Consider the following 21,787-nt stretch of genomic DNA (forward strand, 5'->3'; position numbering starts at 1 on the left):
CTCTGTAATAAGGCAGACCCCTCATAGGCAGACTCTGCAGTGTAAGGCAGACTCCCCATAGGCAGTCTCTGTAATAAAAGGCAGCCCCCCACAGGCAGACTCTGTAGTATAAGGCAGACCCCATAGGCAGACTCTACAGCACAAGGCAGCACCTATAGGCAGATTCTGTAGTACAAGCAGCCCCCCATAGGCAGACTCTGTAGTATAAGGCAGACCCCTCCCATAGGCAGACTCTGTAGTATAAGGCAGCCCCCCATAGGCTGACTAATAAGGCAGACCCCCACAGGCAGACTCTGTAGTTTAAGGCAAACCCCCCCATAGGCAGACTCTAGTACTGTATAAGGCAGACCCCCCTCATAGGCAGACCCACCCCCATAGGCAGACTCTGTAATAAGGCATGCCCCCATAGTCAGACTATGTAGTATAAGGCAGACTCTGTATAAGAAAGCTCCCCATAGGCAGACTCTGTAGTATAAGGCAGCCCCCATAAAAATAAATAAATACTCCTCTCTTCTTCCTCATTCCTCCGCTGCTCCGAGCGCCCGCTCATCTCAGGACAGCGGGCGCCAGGTAGTGACGTCATCCCGACACCGGTTAGTGTCTGAGTCAGTCGCTGACTGGGATGATGGGAGAGGGAGCATAGCTCTCCTTCTCTCATCACTGCGGTCAGCTGCATCGGAAACCAGCCGATACAGCTGACTTGCGATGACAGGCGGGGGGCCCACTGCTGGCACTGGACCCCCCCTGCCTGCTCAGGGGCCCCATAGTGGCCGGGCAGCGAGATCGATTCTCCCTGCTGTGCCGCAGAATGCAACTGTATTGGCGCGCTGTGCACACGCCGACACAGTTGCAGTAGCGTATCTCCGGGTGGGCCCCCTTAGAGCGCGGAGCCCTGGACGACTGCCCCCTCTTAACAGTTGTTGTAGAGATGTGTCTGCTGCTAGAACTCTGTGTGGCATTGACCTGGTCTCTAATCTGAGCTGCTGTTAACCTGCGAATTCTGAGGCTGGTGGCTCGGATAAACTTATCCTCAGAAGCAGAGGTGACTCATAGTCTTCCTTTCCTGTGGCGGTCTTCATGTGAGCCAGTTTCTTTGTAGCCCTTGATGGTTTTTGCCACTGCACTTGGGGACACTTTCAAAGTTTGCCCAATTTTTCGGACTGACTAACGTTCATTTCTTAAAGTAATAATGGCCACTCGTTTTCTTTACTTACTGATTTTTTTCTTGCCATAATACAAATTCTAACAGTTCTACTGAATAGACTACCAGCTGTGTATCCACCAGACTTCTGCTCAACACAACTGATGGTCCCAACCCTATTTATAAGGCAAGAAATTCCACTTATTAAACCTGACAGGGCACAATTGTGAAGTGAAAACCATTCCCGGTGACTACCTCATAACCCCTTAAGCCCCGAGGGTGGTTTGCACGTTAATGACCAGGCCAATTTTTACAATTCTGACCACTGTCTCATTTATGAGGTTATAACTCTGGAACGCTTCAACAGATCCCAGTGATTCTGACATTGTTTTCTCGGGACATATTGTACTTCATGATAGTGGTAAAAATTCTTTGATAGTACCTGCGTTTGTTTGTGAAAAAAAACGGAAATTTGGCGAAAATTTTGAAAATTTCGCAATTTTCCAACTTTGAATTTTTATGCAATTAAATCAGAGATATGTCGCACAAAATACTTAATAAGTAACATTTCCCACATGTTTACTTTACATCAGCACAATTTTGGAACCAAAATTTTTTTTTGTTAGGGAGTTATAAGGGTTAAAAGTTGACCAGCAATTTCTCATTTTTACAACACCATTTTTTTTTTAAGGGACCACATCTCATTTGAAGTCATTTTGAGGGGTCTATATGATAGAAAATACCCAAGTGTGACACCATTCTAAAAACTGCACCCCTCAAGGTGCTCAAAACCATATTCAAGAAGTTTATTAACCCTTCTGGTGCTTCATAGGAATTTTTGGAATGTTTAAATAAAAATGAACATTTAACTTGTTTTCACAAAAAATTTACTTCAGCTCCAATTTGTTTTATTTTACCAAGGGTTACAGGAGAAATGGACCCCAAAAGTTGTTGTACAATTTGTCCTGAGTATACCGATACCCCATATGTGGGGGTAAACCACTGTTTGGGCGCATGACAGAGCTCGGAAGCGAAGGAGCGCCATTTGACTTTTCAATGCAAAATTGACTGGAATCGAAATGGGACACCATGTTGCGTTTGGAGAGCCCCTGATGTGCCTAAACATTGAAACCCCCCACAAGTGACACCGTTTTGGAAAGTAGACCCCCTAAGGAACTTATCTAGAGGTGTGGTGAGCACTTTGACCCACCAAATGCTTCACAGAAGTTTATAATGCAGAACCGTAAAAATAAAATATCATATTTTTTCACAGAAATTATCTTTTCGCCCCCAATTTTTTATTTTCCCAAGGGTAAGAGAAGAAATTGGACCCCAAAAGTTGTTGTACAATTTGTCCTGAGTACGCTGATACCCCATATGTGCGGGTAAACCACTGTTTGGGCGCATGGGAGAGCTCAGAAGGGACGGAGCGCCGTTTGACTTTTCAATGCAAAATTGACAGGAATTGAGATGGGACGCCATGTTTCTTTTGGAGAGCCACTGATGTGCCTAAACATTGAAACCCCCCACAAGTTACACCATTTTGGAAAGTAGACCCCCTAAGGAATTTATCTAGATGTGTTTTGAGCGCTTTGACCCACCAAGGGCTTCACAGAAGTTTATAATGCAGAGCCGTAAAAATAAAACAAAAATTTTTTCCCACAAAAATTATTTTTTAGCCCCCAGTTTTGTATTTTCCCGAGGGTAAGAAGAGAAATTCGACCCCAAAAGTTGTTGTCCAATTTGGCCTGAGTGCGCTGATACCCCATATGAGGGGGGGAACCACTGTTTGGCCGCATGGGATTGCTCGGAAGGGAAGGAGCGCCATTTGGAATGCAGACTTAGATGGAATGGTCTGCAGGTGTCACATTGCGTTTGCAGAGCCCCTAATGTACCTAAACAGTAGAAACCCCCCACAATTGACCCCATATTGGAAACTAGACCCCCCCCAGGGAACTCATCTAGATGTGTTGTGAGAACTTTGAACCCCCAAGTGTTTCACTACAGTTTATAACGCAGAGCCTTGAAAATAAAAAATCTTTTTTTTTCCCACAAAAAATATTTTTTAGCCCCCAGTTTTGTATTTTCCCAAGGGTAACAGGAGAAATTGGACCCCAAAAGTTGTTGTCCTATTTGTCCTGAGTACGCTGATACCCCATATGTTGGGGTAAACCCCTGTTCGGGCACACGGGAGAGCTCGGAAGGGAAGAAGCACTGTTTTACTTGTTCAACGCAGAATTGGCTGGAATTGAGATCGGACGCCATGTCGCGTTTGGAGAGCCCCTGATGTGCCTAAACAGTGGAACCCTCTCAATTATAACTGAAACCCTAATCCAAACACACCCCTAACCCTAATCCCAACAGTAACCCTAACCACACCTCTAACCCTGACACACCCCTAACCCTAATCCCAACCCTATTCCCAACTGTAAATGTAATCTAAACCCTAACCGTAACTTTAGCCCCAACCCTAACTGGCCCTAACCCTAGCCCTAACCCTAACCCTAGCCCTAACCCTAGCCCTAACCCTAGCCCTAACCCTAGCCCGAAAATGGAAATAAATACATTTTTTTAATTTTTCCCTAATCAGGGGGGTGATGAAGGGGTGTTTGATTTACTTTTATAGCGGGTTTTTTAGCGGATTTTTAGGATTGGCAGCCGCCACACACTGAAAGACGCTTTTTATTGCAAAAAATATTTTTTGCGTTACCACATTTTGAGAGCTATAATTTTTCCATATTTTGGTCCACAGAGTCATGTGAGGTCTTGTTTTTTGCGAGACGAGTTGACGTTTTTATTCGTAATATTTTCGGGCACATGACATTTTTAGATCGCTTTTTATTCCGATTTTTGTGAGGCAGAATGACCAAAAACCAGCTATTCATGAATTTCTTTTGGGGGAGGCGTTTATACCGTTCCGCGTTTGGTAAAATTGATAAAGCAGTTTTATTCTTCGGGTCAGTACGATTACAGCGATACCTCATTTAAATCATTTTTTTTATGTTTTGGCGCTTTTATGCGATAAAAACTATTTTATAGAAAAAATAATTATTTTTGCATCGCTTTATTCTCAGGACTATAACTTTATTATTTTTTCGCTGATGATGCTGTATGGCGGATCGTTTTTTGCGGGACAATATGACGCTTTCAGCGGTACCATGGTTATTTATATCGGTCTTTTTGATCGCGTGTTATTCCACTTTTTGTTCGGCGGTATGATAATAAAGTGTTGTTTTTTGCCTCGTGTTTTTTTTTTTTTTTATGCTTACGGTGTTTACTGAAGGGGTTAACTAGTGGGCCAGTTTTATAGGTCGGGTCGTTACGGACGCGGCGATACTAAATATGTGTACTTTTATTGTTTTTTTTTATTATTTAGATAAAGAAATGTATTTATGGGAATAATATTTTTTTTTTTTTTCATTATTTAGGAATATTTTTTTTTTATTTTTTTTACACATTTGGAAACATTTTTTTAAAACTTTTTTTACTTTGTCCCGGGGGGGACAGTACAGATCGGTGATCTGCCAGTTTGCACAGCACTCTGACAGATCACCGATCTGTCAAAGAGCGCTGCAGCCTTACCAAGCGCCTGCTCTGAGCAGGCACTTGGTAAGCCACCTCCCTCCCTGCAGGACCCGGATGCCGCGGCCATCTTGGATCCGGGTCCAGCAAGGAGGATGGAGGTAGGAGACCCTCGCAGCAACGTGATCACATCTCGTTGCTGCGGGGGGCTCAGGGAAGCCCGCAGGGAGCCCCCTCCCTGCGCGATGCTTCCCTATACCGCCGGCACATCGCGATCATGTTTGATCGCGGTGTGCCGGGGGTTAGTGTGCCGGGGGCGGTCCGTGACCGCTCCTGGCACATAGTGCCGGATGTCAGCTGCGATAGGCAGCTGACACTCGGCCGCGCTCACGCGGCCTATGTCGTACTATCCCGTCGGTGGGAATTAAAGCCCACCCCACCTCGACGGGATAGTACGTCATATGGGATTAAGGGGTTAAAGCTCATCAAGAGAATGCAAAGCAGTCATCAAAGCAAAAGGTGGCTACTTCGAAGAACCTAGAATATAAGACATAAGTTCAGTTGTTTCATACTTTTTTGTTAAGTATATAATTCCTCATGTGTTAATTCATAGTTTTAATGCCTTCAGTGTGAATGTACAATTTTCATAGTCATGAAAATACAGAAAAATCTTTAAATGAGAAGGTGAGTCCAAACTTTTGGTCTGTACTGTATGTCACACAAAGTACTTAATAAATAACATTTCCCACATGTCTATTTTACATCAGCACAGTTTTGGAACTAACATTTTTTTTGTTGTTAGGACGTTATAAGGGTTAAAAGCTGACTAATTTTTACAACAAAATTTACAAAACCATTTTTTTAGGGACCACATGACATGACAGAAAATACCCAAAAGTGACACCATTCTAAAAACTGCACCCCTCAATGTGCTCAAAACCACATTCAAGAAGTTTAACCCTTTACGTGCTTAACAGGAACTGAAGCAATGTGGAAGGAACAAATTAATATTTACCGTATATACTCGAGTATAAGCCGACCCGAGTATAAGCCGACCCCCCCTAATTTTGCCACAAAAAACTGGGAAAACTTATTGACTCGAGTATAAGCCTAGGGTAGGAAATGCAGCAGCTACCGGTGAATTTCAAAAATAAAAATAGATGCTCCATACCGTTCATTATTGCCCCATAAGATGCTCCATATAAAGCTGTGCCACATATAATGATCCATACTGTTCATTATTGCCACATAGATGTGCCATATAAAGCTGTGCCATATAGTGCTCTGCACCGTTCATCATTGCCCCATAGATGTGCCATATAAAGCTGTGCCATATAGAGCTCTGCACCGTTCATCATTGCCCCATAGATGTGCCATATAAAGCTGTGCCATATAAAGCTGTGCCATATAGTGCTCTGCACCATTCATTATTGCCCCATAGCTGTGCCATATAGTGCTCTGCGCCGTTCAGTATTGCCCCATAGCTGCCATATAGTGCTCTGCACAGTTCATTATTGCCCCATAGCTGTGCCATATAGTGCTCTGCGCCGTTCAGTATTGCCCCATAGCTGCCATATAGTGCTCTGCGCCGTTCAGTATTGTCCCATAGCTGTGCCATATAGTGCTCTGCACCGTTCATTATTGTCCCATAGCTGCCATATAGTGCTCTGCACTGTTCAGTATTGTCCCATAGCTGTGCCATATAGTGCTCTGCGCCGTTCAGTATTGCCCCATAGCTGCCATATAGTGCTCTGCGCCGTTCAGTATTGCCCCATTGATGTGCCATAGAAAGCTGTGCCATTGCTGCTGCTGCAATAAAAAAAAAAACGCCATACTCACCTCTCTTGCTTGCAGCTCCCGGCGTCCGGTCCCGGCGTCTCTCTGCACTGACTGATCAGGCAGAGGGCGCCGCGCACACTATACGCGTCATCGCGCCCTCTGACCTGAACAGTCAGAGCCAGAGAACGGGAAGACAGAGCGGCATCCCCGGCGTGTGGAACGCGGACAGGTGAATATTACATACTTACCTGCTCCCGGCTCCCTCTGCCTGTCACACGGTCTTCGGTGCCGCAGCCTCTTCCTCTATCAGCGGTCACCGGCACCGGTGATTAGAGAAATGAATATGCGGCTCCACCCCTATGGGAGTTGGAGCCGCATATTCATTTCTCTAATGAGCGGTCCCACGTGACCGCTGAAGAGGAGAAGAACTGCCGCGCCGAAGACTGTGTGACGGGCAGGGGGAGCGCCAGGACAGCCGGGACTAGGTGAGTATGCCTCAGCACCCTCTCCCCCTCACCCGCTGACCCTGCCGCCCACCGTGACTCGAGTATAAGCCGAGAGGGGCACTTTCAGCCCAAAATTTTGGGCTGAAAATCTCGGCTTATACTCGAGTATATACGGTAACTTTTTTTCACAAACATTTTACTTCACAACAATGTTTTTTTATTTTCACAAGAGTGTAAAGAGAAAATGAACCACAAAGGTTGTTGTGCAATTTCTCCTGAATATGCCAATACCCGATATTTGTGAGAAGACCACTGTTTGGGCGCACCGCAGAGCTCGGAAGGGAAGTAGTACCGTTTGTCTTTTTCAAAGCAGAATTGCCTGGAATTGAGATCGGACGCCATGACCCGTTTGGAGAGCCCCTGAAGTGCCTAAAGAGTGCAGAACAACCCCTCAAGTGACATCATTTTGGTAACTAGACCCCCGAAGGAACTTATGTAGATGTGTAGTGAGTACTTTTAACTCCCAAGTGCTTCACAGAAGTTTTATAACGTAGAGCAGTGAAAATAAAAGATCATATTTTTTTCCACAAAAATGATCTTTTCTCCCCCAAATTTCTCCCCCAAATTTTTATTTTTCCAAGGGGAACAGGAGAAATTAGACCCCCAAAGTTGTTGTGTTATTTGTTCGGAGTAGGATGATACCCCAAATGTGGGGGTTAACCACTGTTTGGGTGCATGGCAGGGCTCAGAAGGGAAGGAGCACCATTTGACTTTATGAACGCAAAATAGTGGCGCCATGTCGCGTTTGGAGACCCCCTGATCTACTGAATCAGTGGAAACCCCCCAATTCTAACTTCACCACCAACCCCAACACACCACTAATCCCAACCCTAACCATAACCCTAACCACAACCCTAACCCTACACACCCATAACCCTAACCACAAACCTAACCCTAACACACTCCTAACTGTAATCCCAACCCTAAAGCTAGCCCAACTCTAACCCTAATGGAAAAATGGAAATAAATATTTTTTTAAATTTATTATTTTTCCTTACCTAAGGGGGTGATCACGGGGGGTTATTTACTATTTTTTTTTTTTTTTTTATCACTGTGATAGACCCTATCACAGTGATCAAAATGAACCAATAGGAAAAATTTCCTACTGTTGCCGGGTGCTGGCCGGCAGATATTGGCAGACGCACTGCGCATGCGTCCGCTATTTTCTCCCGGAAGAAGACGCCGGCGGCCCAGGGTACATCTCGGGGGAGATGCAGGGACTCCAGAGGTACAGGGGGGATCGGGGGACCCTATTTCTCTCTCCTGATGTGTGCTCACATCAGAGGAGAGAGAAATTATCCCCTTCCCTACCTGTGACACAGCGTATGCGTCATGAAAGTTGGTGCTAATACGGCCTGTGACGCATATGCTGTGTCACAGAATGATCACGTCCCTGCAGGTCGGGTGAAAGGGTTAACTCCAATTTCCCCTGACCTACAGGGACAGGGGGAGTGGTACTTCATCCCGGGGGTGGCTTCGCCCCCCGTGGCTACGATCGCTCTGATTGGCCGTTTCACTTTCAACAGCCAATCAGAGCAATTTGTAATATTTCACCTATGAAAAGTGGTGAAATATTTACAATCCAGCCATGGCCGATGCTGCAATATCATCGGCCATGGCTGGAAACCCTGATCTGCCCCCGCCACCGATCTCCTCCCCAGTCTTCCGTCCTGTCCCATACTGTGCTACCCTCCCCTCCGTCCTCCTGTCTGCTTCCCCATCCTGTCCGCTCCCCTCATGCTCCAATCCACCCCCCCTGTGCTCCGATCCCACCCCCTCATACTTACCGAGCCTCCCATTGTCAGTCCGTCTTGTCCATGGGCGCCGCCATCTTCCAAAATGGCGGGCGCATGCGCAGTGCGCCGGCCGAATCGGCCGGCAGATTCATTCCAGGTACATTTTGATCACCGTGATAAAACCTATCACAGTGATCAAAATAAAAAAAAAATTGTAAATGGACCCCCCCCTTTATCACCCCCATAGGTAGGGACAATAATAAAATAAAGAAAATGTATTTACTTTTATTTTTCCACTAGGGTTAGGGCTAGGGTTAGGGTTATGGCTAGGGTTAGAATTAGGCTATGTGCACACGGTGCGGATTTGGCTGCGGATCCACAGTGGATTGGCCGCTGCGGATTCGTAGCAGTTTTCCATCAGGTTTACAGTACCATGTAAACCTTTGAAAAACCAAATCCGCTGTGCCTATGGTGTGGAAAATACAGCGCGGAAACGCTGTGTTGTATTTTCCGCAGCATGTCAATTCTTTGTGCGGATTCCGCAGCGTTTTACACCTGTTCCTCAATAGGAATTCGCAGGTGAAATTCGCACAAAAACACTGGAAATCCGCGGTAAATCCGCAGGTAAAACGCAGTGCCTTTTTTAACTGCGGATTTTCAAAAGTGGTGCGAAAAAATCCCACACGAATCCGCAACGTGGGCACATAGCCTTAGAAATAGGGTTGGAATTAGGGCTAGGGTTGGAAATAGGGTTAAGATTAGGCTTGTGGTTAGGGTTAGGGTTGTGGTTAAGGTTAGGGTTGGGATTAGGGTTGGTATCAGGGTTAGGGTTGGGATTAGGGTTAGGGGTGTGTTGGGGTTAGGGGTGTGTTGGGGTTAGGATTAGGGTTATGGCTAGAGTTGGAATTAGGGTTAGGGGTGTGTTGGGGTTAGTGTTGGAGTTAAAATTGAGGAGTTTCCACTATTTAGGCACTTCAGGGGTCTCCAAACGCGCCACCATTGATTCCAGCCAATCTTGCGTTCAAAAAGTCAAATGGTGCTCCCTCCCTTCCGAGCCCCGACGTGCGCCCAAACAGTGGTTTACCCCCACATATAGGGTACCAGCATACTCGGGACAAACTGGGCAACAACTATTGGGGTCCAATTTCTCCTGTTACCCTTGTGAAAATAAAAAATTGCTTGCTAAAAGATCATTTTTGTGACTAAAAAGTTAAATGTTCATTTTTTTTCTTCCTTGCTGCTTCTGCTGCTGTGAAGCACCTGAAGGGTTAATAAACTTCTTAAATGTGGTTTTGAGCACCTTGAGGGGTTCAGTTTTTAGAATGGGGTCACTTTTGGGTATTTTCAGCCATATAGACCCCTCAAACTGACTTCAAATGTGAGGTGGTCCCTAAAAAAAAAATGGTTTGTAAATTTCGTTGTAAAAATGAGAAATCGCTTGTCAAATTTTAACCCTTATAACTTCCTAGCAAAAAAAATATTGTTTCCAAAATTGTGCTGATGTAAAGTAGACATGTGGGAAATGTTGTTTATTAACTATTTTGTGTCACATAACTTTCTCGTTTAACAGAATAAAAATTCAAAATTTGAAAACTGCGAAATTTTCTAAATTTTCGCCAAATTTCCATTTTTTTTTCACAAATAAGCTCAAAAATTATTGACCTAAATTTACCACTAACATGAAGCCCAATATGTCACGAAAAAACATTCTCAGAACTGCTGGGATCTGTTGAAGCGTTCATGAGTTATTACCTCATAAAGGGACACTGGTCAGAATTGCAAAAAACAGCAAGGTCATTAAGGTCAAAATAGGCTGTGTCATGAAGGGGTGAAACGGAAAATGTTTTTTTTTTTGCTGTCGCCGGTATACTGTTAATAATGGCGTTAGCAACACTGGGGTCGGTTAAAACCGATCCGAATCATGTTCTCTGGGGTCTCATCTACCCCTGGTAGGCGAGACCTCCGGAGAATTTCCAACTCTAGGTGGCGCTATTCACTTAAACCTCAGTGCCACGCTGTGGTTTAAGTACCCTTAAAGGGACACTGTCACCTGAATTTGGAGGGAACAATCTTCAGCCATGGAGGCGGGCTTGGGGGTTTTTGATTCACCCTTTCCTTACCTGCTGGCTGCATGCTGGCTGCAATATTGGATTGAAGTTCATTCTCTGTCCTCCGCAGTACATGCCTGCACAAGGCAATCTTGCCTTGCGCAGGCGTGTACTATGGGGGACAGAGAATGATCTTCAATCCAATATTGCAGCCAGCATGCAGCCAGCGGGTAAGGAAAGGGTGAATCAAAAACCCCAAATCCCGCCTCCATGGCTGAAGATTGTTCCCTCCAAATTCAGGTGACAGTGTCCCTTTAACTGCAGCCATTAAAAGGCTTATCGGCGGTCGTTAAGGGGTTAAGAGGTGAATAAAAATCAGAAATTTGTGAAATATATATATATATATATATTATTTTTTTTTTTTTTGCTTATGTTGCCATTTTCTGAGACCCGTAGGGTTCTAATTTTTCAGGATATGGGGCTGTCTGAGGGCTCTTTTTTGCACCCTGAACTGACACTTAGTGATACCATTTTGGGGTAGATACAATGTTTTCATGGCCTTTCATTGAATTTTATTGCCATGTTACTGCTGCAAATCCCCCCCCTTTTTAAGCACCTTACCAAGCGGTAATTGTTTCAATATTTTGATCAGACATCTCTGAATGCAGCGATACCAAATATGTATGTATTTCTTTTTAATTGTTTTATTTTCAGTGTGGCAAAAGAGGGCTGATTTGAACTTTTTTTTTTTTTCTCCGGATTTTTAAAAACTTGTCTTCCCCCATCTGTTCTGGCTCCACAATTTTAAGTCATCCACTTTGGGAGTGATGGACAATCTCCTAAGAAGATAATGTGGCCAATATGGCACATTTGCAGAACTTCACTACTTTCTGGACTGATGCAAGTGAGCTGGGTGACGTTTACATGGCTTCATCAGCACAGCTCACGTTCCTAGAGAGGAATGAAGTTGTGTGAGTTACTGTCCACATCAAATCCTTAAGCCCCCGTCACACATAGCGAGATCGCTAGCGAGATCGCTGCTGAGTTACAAGTTTTGTGACGCAACAGCGACCTCAGTAGCGATCTCGCTATGTGTGACACGTAGCAGCGACCAGGCCCCTGCTGTGAGATCGCTGGTCGTGTCGGAATGGCCTGGACCGTTTTTTGATCGTTGAGGTCCCGCTGGGTAGCACACATCGCTGTGTTTGACACCTTACCAATGACCTCGTTGACAGGACGTCCCATTGAATCGTCATGAAATAGCATCGTTGTACAGGTCGCTACAGGTCGCCGCATCGCTGCTGCGTCTTGGAGAGATCGCACTGTGTGACATCTCACCAGCGATCACATAGCGACGCAGCAACGATCCCTGACAGGTCGTATCGTTGTCGGGATCGCTTAAGCGTCGCTATGTGTGACGGGGCCTTTAAGGCTATGTTCACACATAGCGTCGGGTCCCTGCGGGTTCTCCCGCAGCGGATTTGATAAATCTGCAGGGCAAACCCGCTGTGGTTATCCCTGCAGATTTATCACGTTTTGTCCTGCGGGTTCCACTGCGGGATTTTACTCCTACTATTGATGCTGCATATGCTAATGCTAAAAATAATAAAATAATGATAAACTCACCCTCTGACGTCCCGATCTCCTTGGCGCTGCAGGCGGCGGTCCGGTTCCAAAGATGCTGTACGAGAAGGACCTTCGTGACGTCACGGTCATGTGACCGCGACGTCACCGCAGGTCCTGGTCGCATAGCAAACCTGAGACCGGACGGCCGCATGCAGCGCTGAGAGGTGAGTATAGCTTATCTTTTATTTTAATTCTTTTTTTTTTTTTACCCACAAATATGGTTCCCGGGGCCTGGAGGAGAGTCTCCTCTCCTCCACCCCGGGTACCACCCACACATTATCCGCTTACTTCCCGCATGGTGGGCACAGCCCCATGCGGGAAGTAAGCGGATCAATGCATTCCTATGGGTGCAGAATCGCTGCGATTCTGCACAAAGAAGTGACATGCTGCGGGTTGTTGACCGCTGCGTTCCCGCGTGTTTTTTCCTGCAGCATGTGCACAGCAGATTGCGGTTTCCATAGGGTTTACAGGTTACTTTAAACGCTATGGAAACTGCTGCGGACCCGCAGCTGCAAAATCGCTGCGATTCCACTGTAAAAACCGCAAAGTGTGAACATGGCCTAAGAGATTGCTTTGTGTTTCCTGCAGTCTCTAATTACTCTCCTCTAAAATTTGAAACTGTGTGTATGAATGTACATATATGTGTGCTTTTTTTATTTTATTTTATTTATCGTGCCACCATCTGCAAATAGATCCCGAGACCTTACATTTTTCACTCGGACCACCTAGAAAATTCTCCCTTGCAAGTCAGTGAGCATCTCCTGCCTATTGTTGATTTATTGTGCATGTAGCAACTGTAAATTCATACTAAATGCATTTGTTCATGTGGGCCCAAATGGATGCACTTTGGAACATATTTGGTGGAAATGTTGTTAAATAGATCTGTGTCTTGCAACCCTTGCATGACTTGTATAGCTCCTGGGAAATTCTCTTTATTTGCCTAAACAACCTGTGCAAGTGATGGGTTTTTTATCAGTCTGTTACTGGGGTTACATTGTATTGTGTATGTTTAACAGCACTAAAATAATATACAAAGCATATATTAAAAAAGGACTGACTGAAAAGTTTAGCCGAGAGAATCGATAATTATGTTCTTGAATGATTTATGTACATTATACTCTATCTAAGAACATTTTCTGTTATCAGTAATGACATAATGCTATGTTTTTTTTCTGTTAGAGTGAGTTGGATGTACCATTCAAAGTGAAGGCTGGACAGATCGGTATGTATTATTTATATTACCTCTTTAATTCTGATGCAAAATGAAGCAGTCCATTTCTATCCCATTTTTAATTTGTGGATAATTTTTTTATATGCGTTTACATTCTTCTGTACACTGCAGGGTTCTATGGTAGATAAGCCTAACTACCATCTCATGTTTCATTTTCTCACGTTGACTCCATCTTCTTGTACTATTTCATGAATAGCTTATGTTTAATAATTATTCAAAACCAATCTGTTATAGTAGAGTGGTAAATTGGGGCCTTATAATTATAGATATCTTAAATGAGTTATATGGACTCAATATAAACATTACAGATGGAATGGATGGCTTAAAAATAATGCAATCATGCATTCTCAATTACGGTTTTCACCCATTCATTTCTCTGCTGGTCTATGCTTGGACCAGAAGGAATAACATCCTCTTCCATCATCTGACTGCTGAGGACTGTGATACACTGCAGCAGCCAGGTAACAGGAACGTCTGGTCATTACGGACATTCTCCAAGGTATGGCTGCAATCTGGCTAAACAAGTTGAAGGGCATTGAGATATGGTAGACGCCGCTGCCCAGATACCAAGAGTAGTGAGGTCCCTGCTCAAAAGCTTATAATCTATGAGGAAATAAGGGAGACAACAAAGGTGGATGGCAATAATTGTGTTGTATGGGCCAGCCATCAATATAATAAACAAGATACTCCTATAACGCTGCCTTAAAGGGAATCTGTCACCCCAAAAATCGTATATGAGCTAAGGCCACCGGCATCAGGGGCTTAGCTACAGCATTCTGTAATGCTGTAGATAAGCCCCCGATGTAACCTGAAAGAGAAGAAAAACAGGTTATATTATACTCACCCAGGGGCGGTCCCGCTGCGGTCCGGTCCGATGGGTGTCGCGGTCTGGGTCCGGCGCCTTCTATCTTCATTCGATGACGTCCTCTTCTTATCTTGCCGGACCGCGATGCCCATTGAACTCGGACCGCCCCTTGGTGAATATAATATAACCTGTTTTTCTTATCTTTCAGGTTACATCGGGGTCTTATCTACAGCATTACAGAATGCTGTAGATAAGCCCCTGATGCCGGTGGCCTTATCTCGTATGCGATTTTTGGGGTGACAGATTCCCTTTAACCGGTCACCAGCCAATATGTTCACAAGTAAAGACAGAGTGCTATTATGTACATTGTGTACTCAGATGCTATGAGGGTCCTGATTTGGAAGAAAAGTTTGTAAGGGCAAAATGGAAATAGTTACATTAGTGGGGTGAGGCGATAGGCCAGTCTAAAGAAATGTGTTTTTAGTTAACGCTTAACACTGTGAGTATTGGGAATGAATCAAATAGTCCTTTTCTAGTGCATTTCAAAGAATTGGTGCAGCACGTGAGAAGTTTTGTAGACGAAAGTTGGAGGATTATTTTTTTTAAATTCGTTTATTAGTAACAAAATCAATTATGTTACATACAATGTACAGTTAGATTGAGAAACACAGCATGTAGCATATAAAGTGTACACATTAAACACGTAATAAAAGGTACTTCAACCCACAGTCCGTGTTATCTTGTATTTGTTGCGAATAACTACTTCATAGTAACACATGTATTACATAGGTAAGAAAAACATAAAAACCTAAGACTCTTAAATTAAGTCTATGCCTACTCTAGTTGCTAACTAATACGCCGCGTAACCTCGTGCCTATCCCTCCATGCAGTGTCCCCGGCCACCACCAAAGAAGACACCAACCTGATATCTCTAAAGGGTAAGATGGGAAGAATTCCATCGACCCCATATCTTGTCAAATTTTCCCGGACAGCCTCTGTTCTGATATAGCGTGCGTTCATACGGGATGATTGAGTTAACCAAGTCAATCCAGGCTCTTCTAGATAGACAGGAGCCTCCCATCCATCTCAGCGCCAATACCTTACGCGCCATAAAGAGTGCCTCTCGCAAAAATATACCAGTGTAGTGATCCCTAGTCTCCTCCTCCCATACTCCAAATACGCAAATTAACGGGTCAAGGGGAACAGGTATCAGCAGCAATGATGTTAATAGTAATGTCACTTCCTTCCAATATTGAAGAATTATAGGACATCCCCATATCATATGTACAAAGTCTGCATCTGACGAGTGACACCGCACACATTCTGATGATTGGAATCGACCCATTTTAAAAAGATGTATCGGGGTTAGGTATGCTTGATGTATTATATACAGTTGAGTCATCCTATTATTAACTGACGGGGATACTTTAACCGGAGATTCAAGAATATCCTCCCAATTCTCTTCCTGCATATTGGAAAGCAGTACCCCCCATTTCTCTCTAATGGAGTTGACAGTGGCTGCGGCTCCCGAAGATAACATATAGGTGTATAAGGAAGAGATAAGACCCTGGGGGCCCTGGGACTTAAGAATTCCTATCAAGGGTAAAGAAGATATAGCCCGACCTGTACCCACGTACCTCATATGTGTTTGAACGGCTGACCTCAGCTGTAAGTACCGAAAGAATTGGGATCTCGGTATATCCTATTTAGTTTGCAATTGTTCAAAAGACACAAAGACCCCTCCATCATACAAATCGCCTATTGAGAAGACCGCATGCCTCATCCAGAAATCTGTAGATGGATGACTTAGTAGAATGGAGAAATAACTATTGTTCCATAGGGGCATCTCTGCTATAATATCTACATATCCCGTAATTTTTTTAATTTGTCTCCAAACTAAACGCGCCAGCCGGAGCAGGGGTAGCAGTCGGGGAGCACTGATTTTCTCCGCCTCCAAAAAGTTTAATGGGCAATCAATTTGAGCCGAATGTATTAAATGGTTTTCCGAATTGGGGAGGCAATTATTGGGCATCCACGGGTAGAGAGCTTTTGCCTGACCGGCCTGGAAATATAAATAAAAATCCGGGAGCGCCGCTCCTCCTCCCTGTTTTGGCCTCTGCAGTGTAGACAGTTTGAGCTTAGGTCTAGATTTCCCCCATATGAAGGTGGTAAGTTGAGAGTTTAGTGTCGCGAAAAAGGACCTAGGCACCGGCGTGGCACTATGTTGGAGGCAGTAACTGAGTTTGGGAAGCAGAATCATTTTAATTAAATTAATACGACCAGCTACGGATAAAGGGAGTTTGCTCCAGGCCGCAAACTTAGATTTGACTAATTCTAACAGTGGAAATACATTGAGTTGCAAGTCAGTTCTACCATGCTGAGATATGTGTATACCCAAATATTTAAAACTAGACACAACAGGAAGGGGGGACAAAGTCTCTAAATCGGGCATTGGAGAGTGGGAAAGGGGCATCAACGCGGATTTGTCCCAGTTTATATATAAACCTGAATATCTACTAAAGTTATCTATAGTGGCTATTACCCGCGGTAGAGTTTCCTCCACCTGATCCATGAATATTACCATGTCATCAGCATAAAGGCCAATGGTATCTACCCGATCAGCTATGTGTATTTAATGGCAGAAGAGGATCTTATTTGTATCTCCAATGCTTCCAATTCCAGGGCAAAGAGGGCCGGGGAAAGAGGGCATCCCTGGCGCATCCCCCTATACAGAGAAAAGGGTTTAGAGATGGAACCATTTATAATAATCCGGGCCCTAGGCTTCATATACAGCAGTCCCACCCATTTAAGAAATTTGTCACCAAAGCCGTATTTTTTCAAACAAGCTAATAAAAATGGCCACTCAAGGGAGTCAAAGGCCTTGGCCGCGTCCAGCGACGCCAATGCCCAAGAGTTATCCAATACCAGTGAGCTATATTGGACTACCGATTGGACCCGTCTAATGTTAATGGAAGTATTTTTACCAGGCATGAAGCCTGTTTGGTCTGGGTGAATGAGGTTTAGTATAATCGAGTTCAGCCTGGTGGCCAGGATTTTGGTGAAGATCTTATAATCTACATTGACCAGTGATATAGGCCGGTAAGATCCACAGTCTAGTGGGTCCTTCCCCTCCTTTTTGAGTATAATGATATTCGCCTCATAGAAGGTGTCCGGCATAGAGTCTCCCCCCTGCATCCCCTGGTACACCCTCAGCAGGAGTGGTGCTAAAATATCATGATATTTCCTATATAATTCAACGGGAAAACCGTCCGGACCAGGAGCTTTCCCAGAGGCCATATCCGCCAAAGCTTGCTCGACCTCCTCCAGGGTGAACTCAGCGTCCATAAAGGTTACTATGTTACTATGTTACTATGAGCTGAGTCTAATTCAGGGAATGTCACATCTGATAAATAATCTAAGTTTCCCAGGACATCAAAGTCACACTTAGATGTGTATAACGACTCGTAATAGTCTTGAAAACAATGAAGAATTTCCTCTGTTGAGGATACTAATGAGCCATCTGGTGTTCGAATTTGCAATATAGTGTTGGATACATTATGTTGTCTTACCAAGAAGGCTAAAAATTTGCTAGCTTGATTTCCCATCTCAAAGAAGGACTGGCGAGCAAAAAATAGTTTACGTTTAGATTTCGTGTCTATGTGTTGGTCATATAGCCTCTGAGAAGTTTGCCACGCAAGTCTGTTGCTATTAGTTGGATTAGATACAAATACCGACTCCGAGTCCTTCAGCTGTCGCTCCATCTCGTCGTCCTCTCTCGAGGTCACTCTCTTTATGTACGATATCGTAGAAGATAGACACCCTCTTAAATATGCCTTAAGGGCATCCCAAAATATATTAGTGTTTTGGGGTCCAGAATGAGATGAGAGGAAGCATTTTAATTGTCCCACAGTCCTATCACTCGAGTCAATTAATTTAAGCCAGAATGGGTTTAATTTCCAAGTCATATTGTCTCTGAATTGCCCAAATTTGAGTTTGAGAATGACCGGGCTATGATCATATATTCCCCTGTTACCATGCTCAACATTGTCTACCCATGTTGCCAACTCCCTTGATCCAAATATATAATCCAGGCGGGAAAGAGTACGTCTGGTAGATGAATGACAGGTATAACCTTTTACCCCAGGATGACGTATCCTCCATAAATCTAACCATCCACTCCCTTCCATAAACAGAGCCAGCTGGGATAATGCCTGAGAGGGTGGTTCCTTTACCAACTCTCCACCCAATCTCAATCGGTCAAGGTGATTATCCATAATTAGATTGAAATCTCCCATACATATAACATTCGCATCTGGAAAACTCAGGGCAAAACTCATTGCTTTTCTAAGAATAGATACATTAGCTGGCGGGGGATTATAAATACATAATATGACATATTCTCGAGAATTAATTGACGCATGGACAAAGACGAACCGGCCTTCAGAATCCCTCCTAGCCTCCCTCACCTCCCACCTGACATCCCTATGAATCAGTAGTGAGACCTCTCTGGAGTAACTGGTGTGAAACGCATGTATGGACCATTGTACCCATGGTTTTTGTGTACACCGAGCCATATCTCTAGTTAAGTGTGTCTCCACCAGCGCCACTATGTGAGGATGGTAACGTTTAATCAGCGAAAATACTTTGATCTTTTTCTGAGGAGATTTAATACCACGCACATTCCAGGTCATGCATATCAGTTCAGACCCCATACTCACTCATCAAGGTATAATAAACACACAGGAGAAGAGCTGCTGTCCGGGTAAGGCCTAGGAACAACACATGGAGGGCAAGAGAACCATTGGCGGCGATTTCTACCTATAGAACAAAATAAACCAACATTGAAAACATGTAAAAGAGAACAGAACAAAAACCCAACAGTGTAGGAGCATAATCCAGCGCTCCTATTGGTAAGTAAGATTGGGGATACCCTCGCTAAACTCAGCGTCCGGTATTGTTGTTAAGTTGACATCCACAAAAAGAGCTCTATTACGCGTTTGCCAGTATAAGTGCATTAGGGTTTCTTTGAATTAGGGGTTTTGTGGACCCGAAGCCACTCAGCCGCCTCCTCCGGATTAGTGAAAAAAATAGATGAGCCCTCATAAACAACCCGCAGGCGAGCTGGATAAATCATGGAGTATATGATATTCTGGTCTCTCAGTTGTTTCTTGACCTCCATGAATCTCGCTCGCTGTTTCTGAAGCTCCATTGAAAAATCCGGAAAGATTGATATTGTGGCTTTGTGGAGTTTAATGGGACTTTTTTGTCGTGCCAGTCGTAAAATGGTGTCCCTGTCTTTGCAGTTGAGAAGACGCGCCAAGAACGGTCTTGGCGGAGCTCCGGGATGGAGGGGTCTTGTGGGGACCCTATGAGCCCTCTCCACAGCGAATGTTGAGGAGAATTCACCTCCCAAAGAAGTTTTAAGCCAATCTTCCAGAAATTCCTCCGGTTGTTGTCCCTCCGTTCGCTCCGGTAGACCAATGATTCGGATGTTGTTCCGCCGCAGTCTATTCTCTAAATCATCTGCTTTCTGTTTCCAAGCATTTATTGTGCCAGCCACTTTTGTCAATTTAGCTTCCATAGGCTCGATGGTATCTTCTATTTGTGACACTCTCGTTTCCACTTCTGTGATGCGTCCTCCCATAGTTTGCATGTCTTGTCTAAGACGGCCCACTTCAGTGTGCACATCTTCTATTTTTTTCAGTGAGAGAAGATCTGGTTAGAGAGAGAGCCTGCATTAGATGTTCAGAGGCTTGCTTAAGGGTTAACTCATCTTGTTCCCCCTCCTCATTACTATCAGAGGGACGGCCTTTGCGTGGTATCTGTGAGGAGCTACGCCGAAGAGTCCGCACACCCTCCGAGGAGTCCTCTCTGGCAAATTTTTTAAGTCTGTCAGCGGCTCCTGATCCCTTGGCGTGCTGCATAGTTGACATGAATAAGAGGGGCAGGAGAACGGCCCGATGTATATTGTGGAGTGGTGCAGAAATAAAGACAGCAGGGCCCGCAGGGAGCTGTATATGCTTAAAAGCGTTATTAGGCAGTCTCAAGAACACTAAATGTATCCAATATGTCCGGAGTGGGGAGAAATCTCACAGTGCCGACAGAAGGGGCAATAGGAGGAGGGCCAGACCCTCCAAATTACAAGCACCAGTGGGGACAGATGTCTCTCAAACAGGGGAACGCAGGGCCCAATCTTCCAGGGCGCTCACTGCTTGTCCCCTCAACAAAAAGTCCAGGATATGTGCTCACCTCCCCAGTAGTGCTGCAGATCCGGACTTCTGCGCCGCTTCTCCACCGTCAGAGAGCGCGCTTATAAATAAGTTGCCTCCGCTGCCGACACCACCCTGTAGGTCTCTCCGTCCAGGATTTCAAAGGCTGCCTCCTGCGGCACGCACACCGGAGATCCCAGATCACCGGGGGGGGGGGGGGGGAAGACTCCAGCGCTGATGAGGCCGGCGCCGCTCTGCGTATCAGGGCGCGCGCCTGCAAGATGGCCGTCACCTCAATCCAGTCCCCACGCTCCCACAGGCTCCACTGACCTCGGCTCTCCGGTAATGTGTACACCGGGAATCCCCAGAGCACCGGGGGAGTCTCCGCCGATGATGGAGGTTCGGCGCCGCTCTGTGTGTCAGAGCACACGCCTGCAAGATGGCCGCCGCCTCACTCAGGCCGTGTTCCCGCGGGTCCCGCCGACCTCCGCTCCCGTCCACACTCTCTCCGCTCTCCCACTGCTGCCAGGTGCCTTTCCGGGTCCAGAGGGACCATAAATCAGTCCAGAAATCTGGGCAGAATGGGGTCTAAATGGCAGGATTTCTGCAGGATAATGGGAGCTCTCCCTGGGTACGTCTGCCTCCTTCAGCTACATAGCCACGCCCCAAAGTTGGAGGATTATTGAGGATTTTAGTTTAGGTTATTAGCAGAACGAAGGGCACTGGTAGGATGGTAGACTAAGACGAGGGAGGAGATATAAGGTGGTGCTGAATCTTGGAGCACTTTGTGGGTGAGAGTGATAAGTTTATACTGAACTCTGTAGCGGATGAGCAACCAGTGCAACAACTGGCACATGGTAAAGGCATCAGTCTAGCGGTTGGAAATCTGATCCTGGCTGCTTCATTCAGGACGGACTGGAAAGATGAGAGTTTCCAGAGGAAGAGTGATTAATAGAGAGTTGCAATAGTCCAGACAATCATAAATAAGAGCACTAGAAAGAGTTTTTGCAGAGTTAAAGGTTAGAAAAAGTCGAATTCTAGAGATGTGTTTGAGATGAAGTTGACATGAGCAAGAGATTGATTGAATGTGGGGGTGGGGGAGGGGTGTGTGAAAGATCTATCTGAATCAAATAGACCCTAAAACGGCAAACATGTTGATGGAGACTAACGGTAGAATCACACAC

General features: G+C 45.0%; 1 protein-coding gene across 2 annotated transcripts in view; it reads left to right on the forward strand.

Annotated features, from left to right (window-relative positions):
• The window catches only part of VPS13C (vacuolar protein sorting 13 homolog C), a 478,755-nt gene that overhangs the window by 65,204 nt on the left and 391,764 nt on the right, over positions 1–21,787 (forward strand). For both annotated transcript variants that reach the window (XM_069765602.1, XM_069765601.1), the window contains exon 3: positions 13,538–13,580. In XM_069765602.1, coding sequence (XP_069621703.1) covers positions 13,538–13,580 — 43 coding nt within the window. The remainder of the gene's footprint in view (positions 1–13,537; positions 13,581–21,787) is intronic.

The sequence above is a fragment of the Ranitomeya imitator genome, chromosome 4, assembly GCF_032444005.1.
Source record: "Ranitomeya imitator isolate aRanImi1 chromosome 4, aRanImi1.pri, whole genome shotgun sequence".
NCBI lineage: Eukaryota > Metazoa > Chordata > Amphibia > Anura > Dendrobatidae > Ranitomeya > Ranitomeya imitator.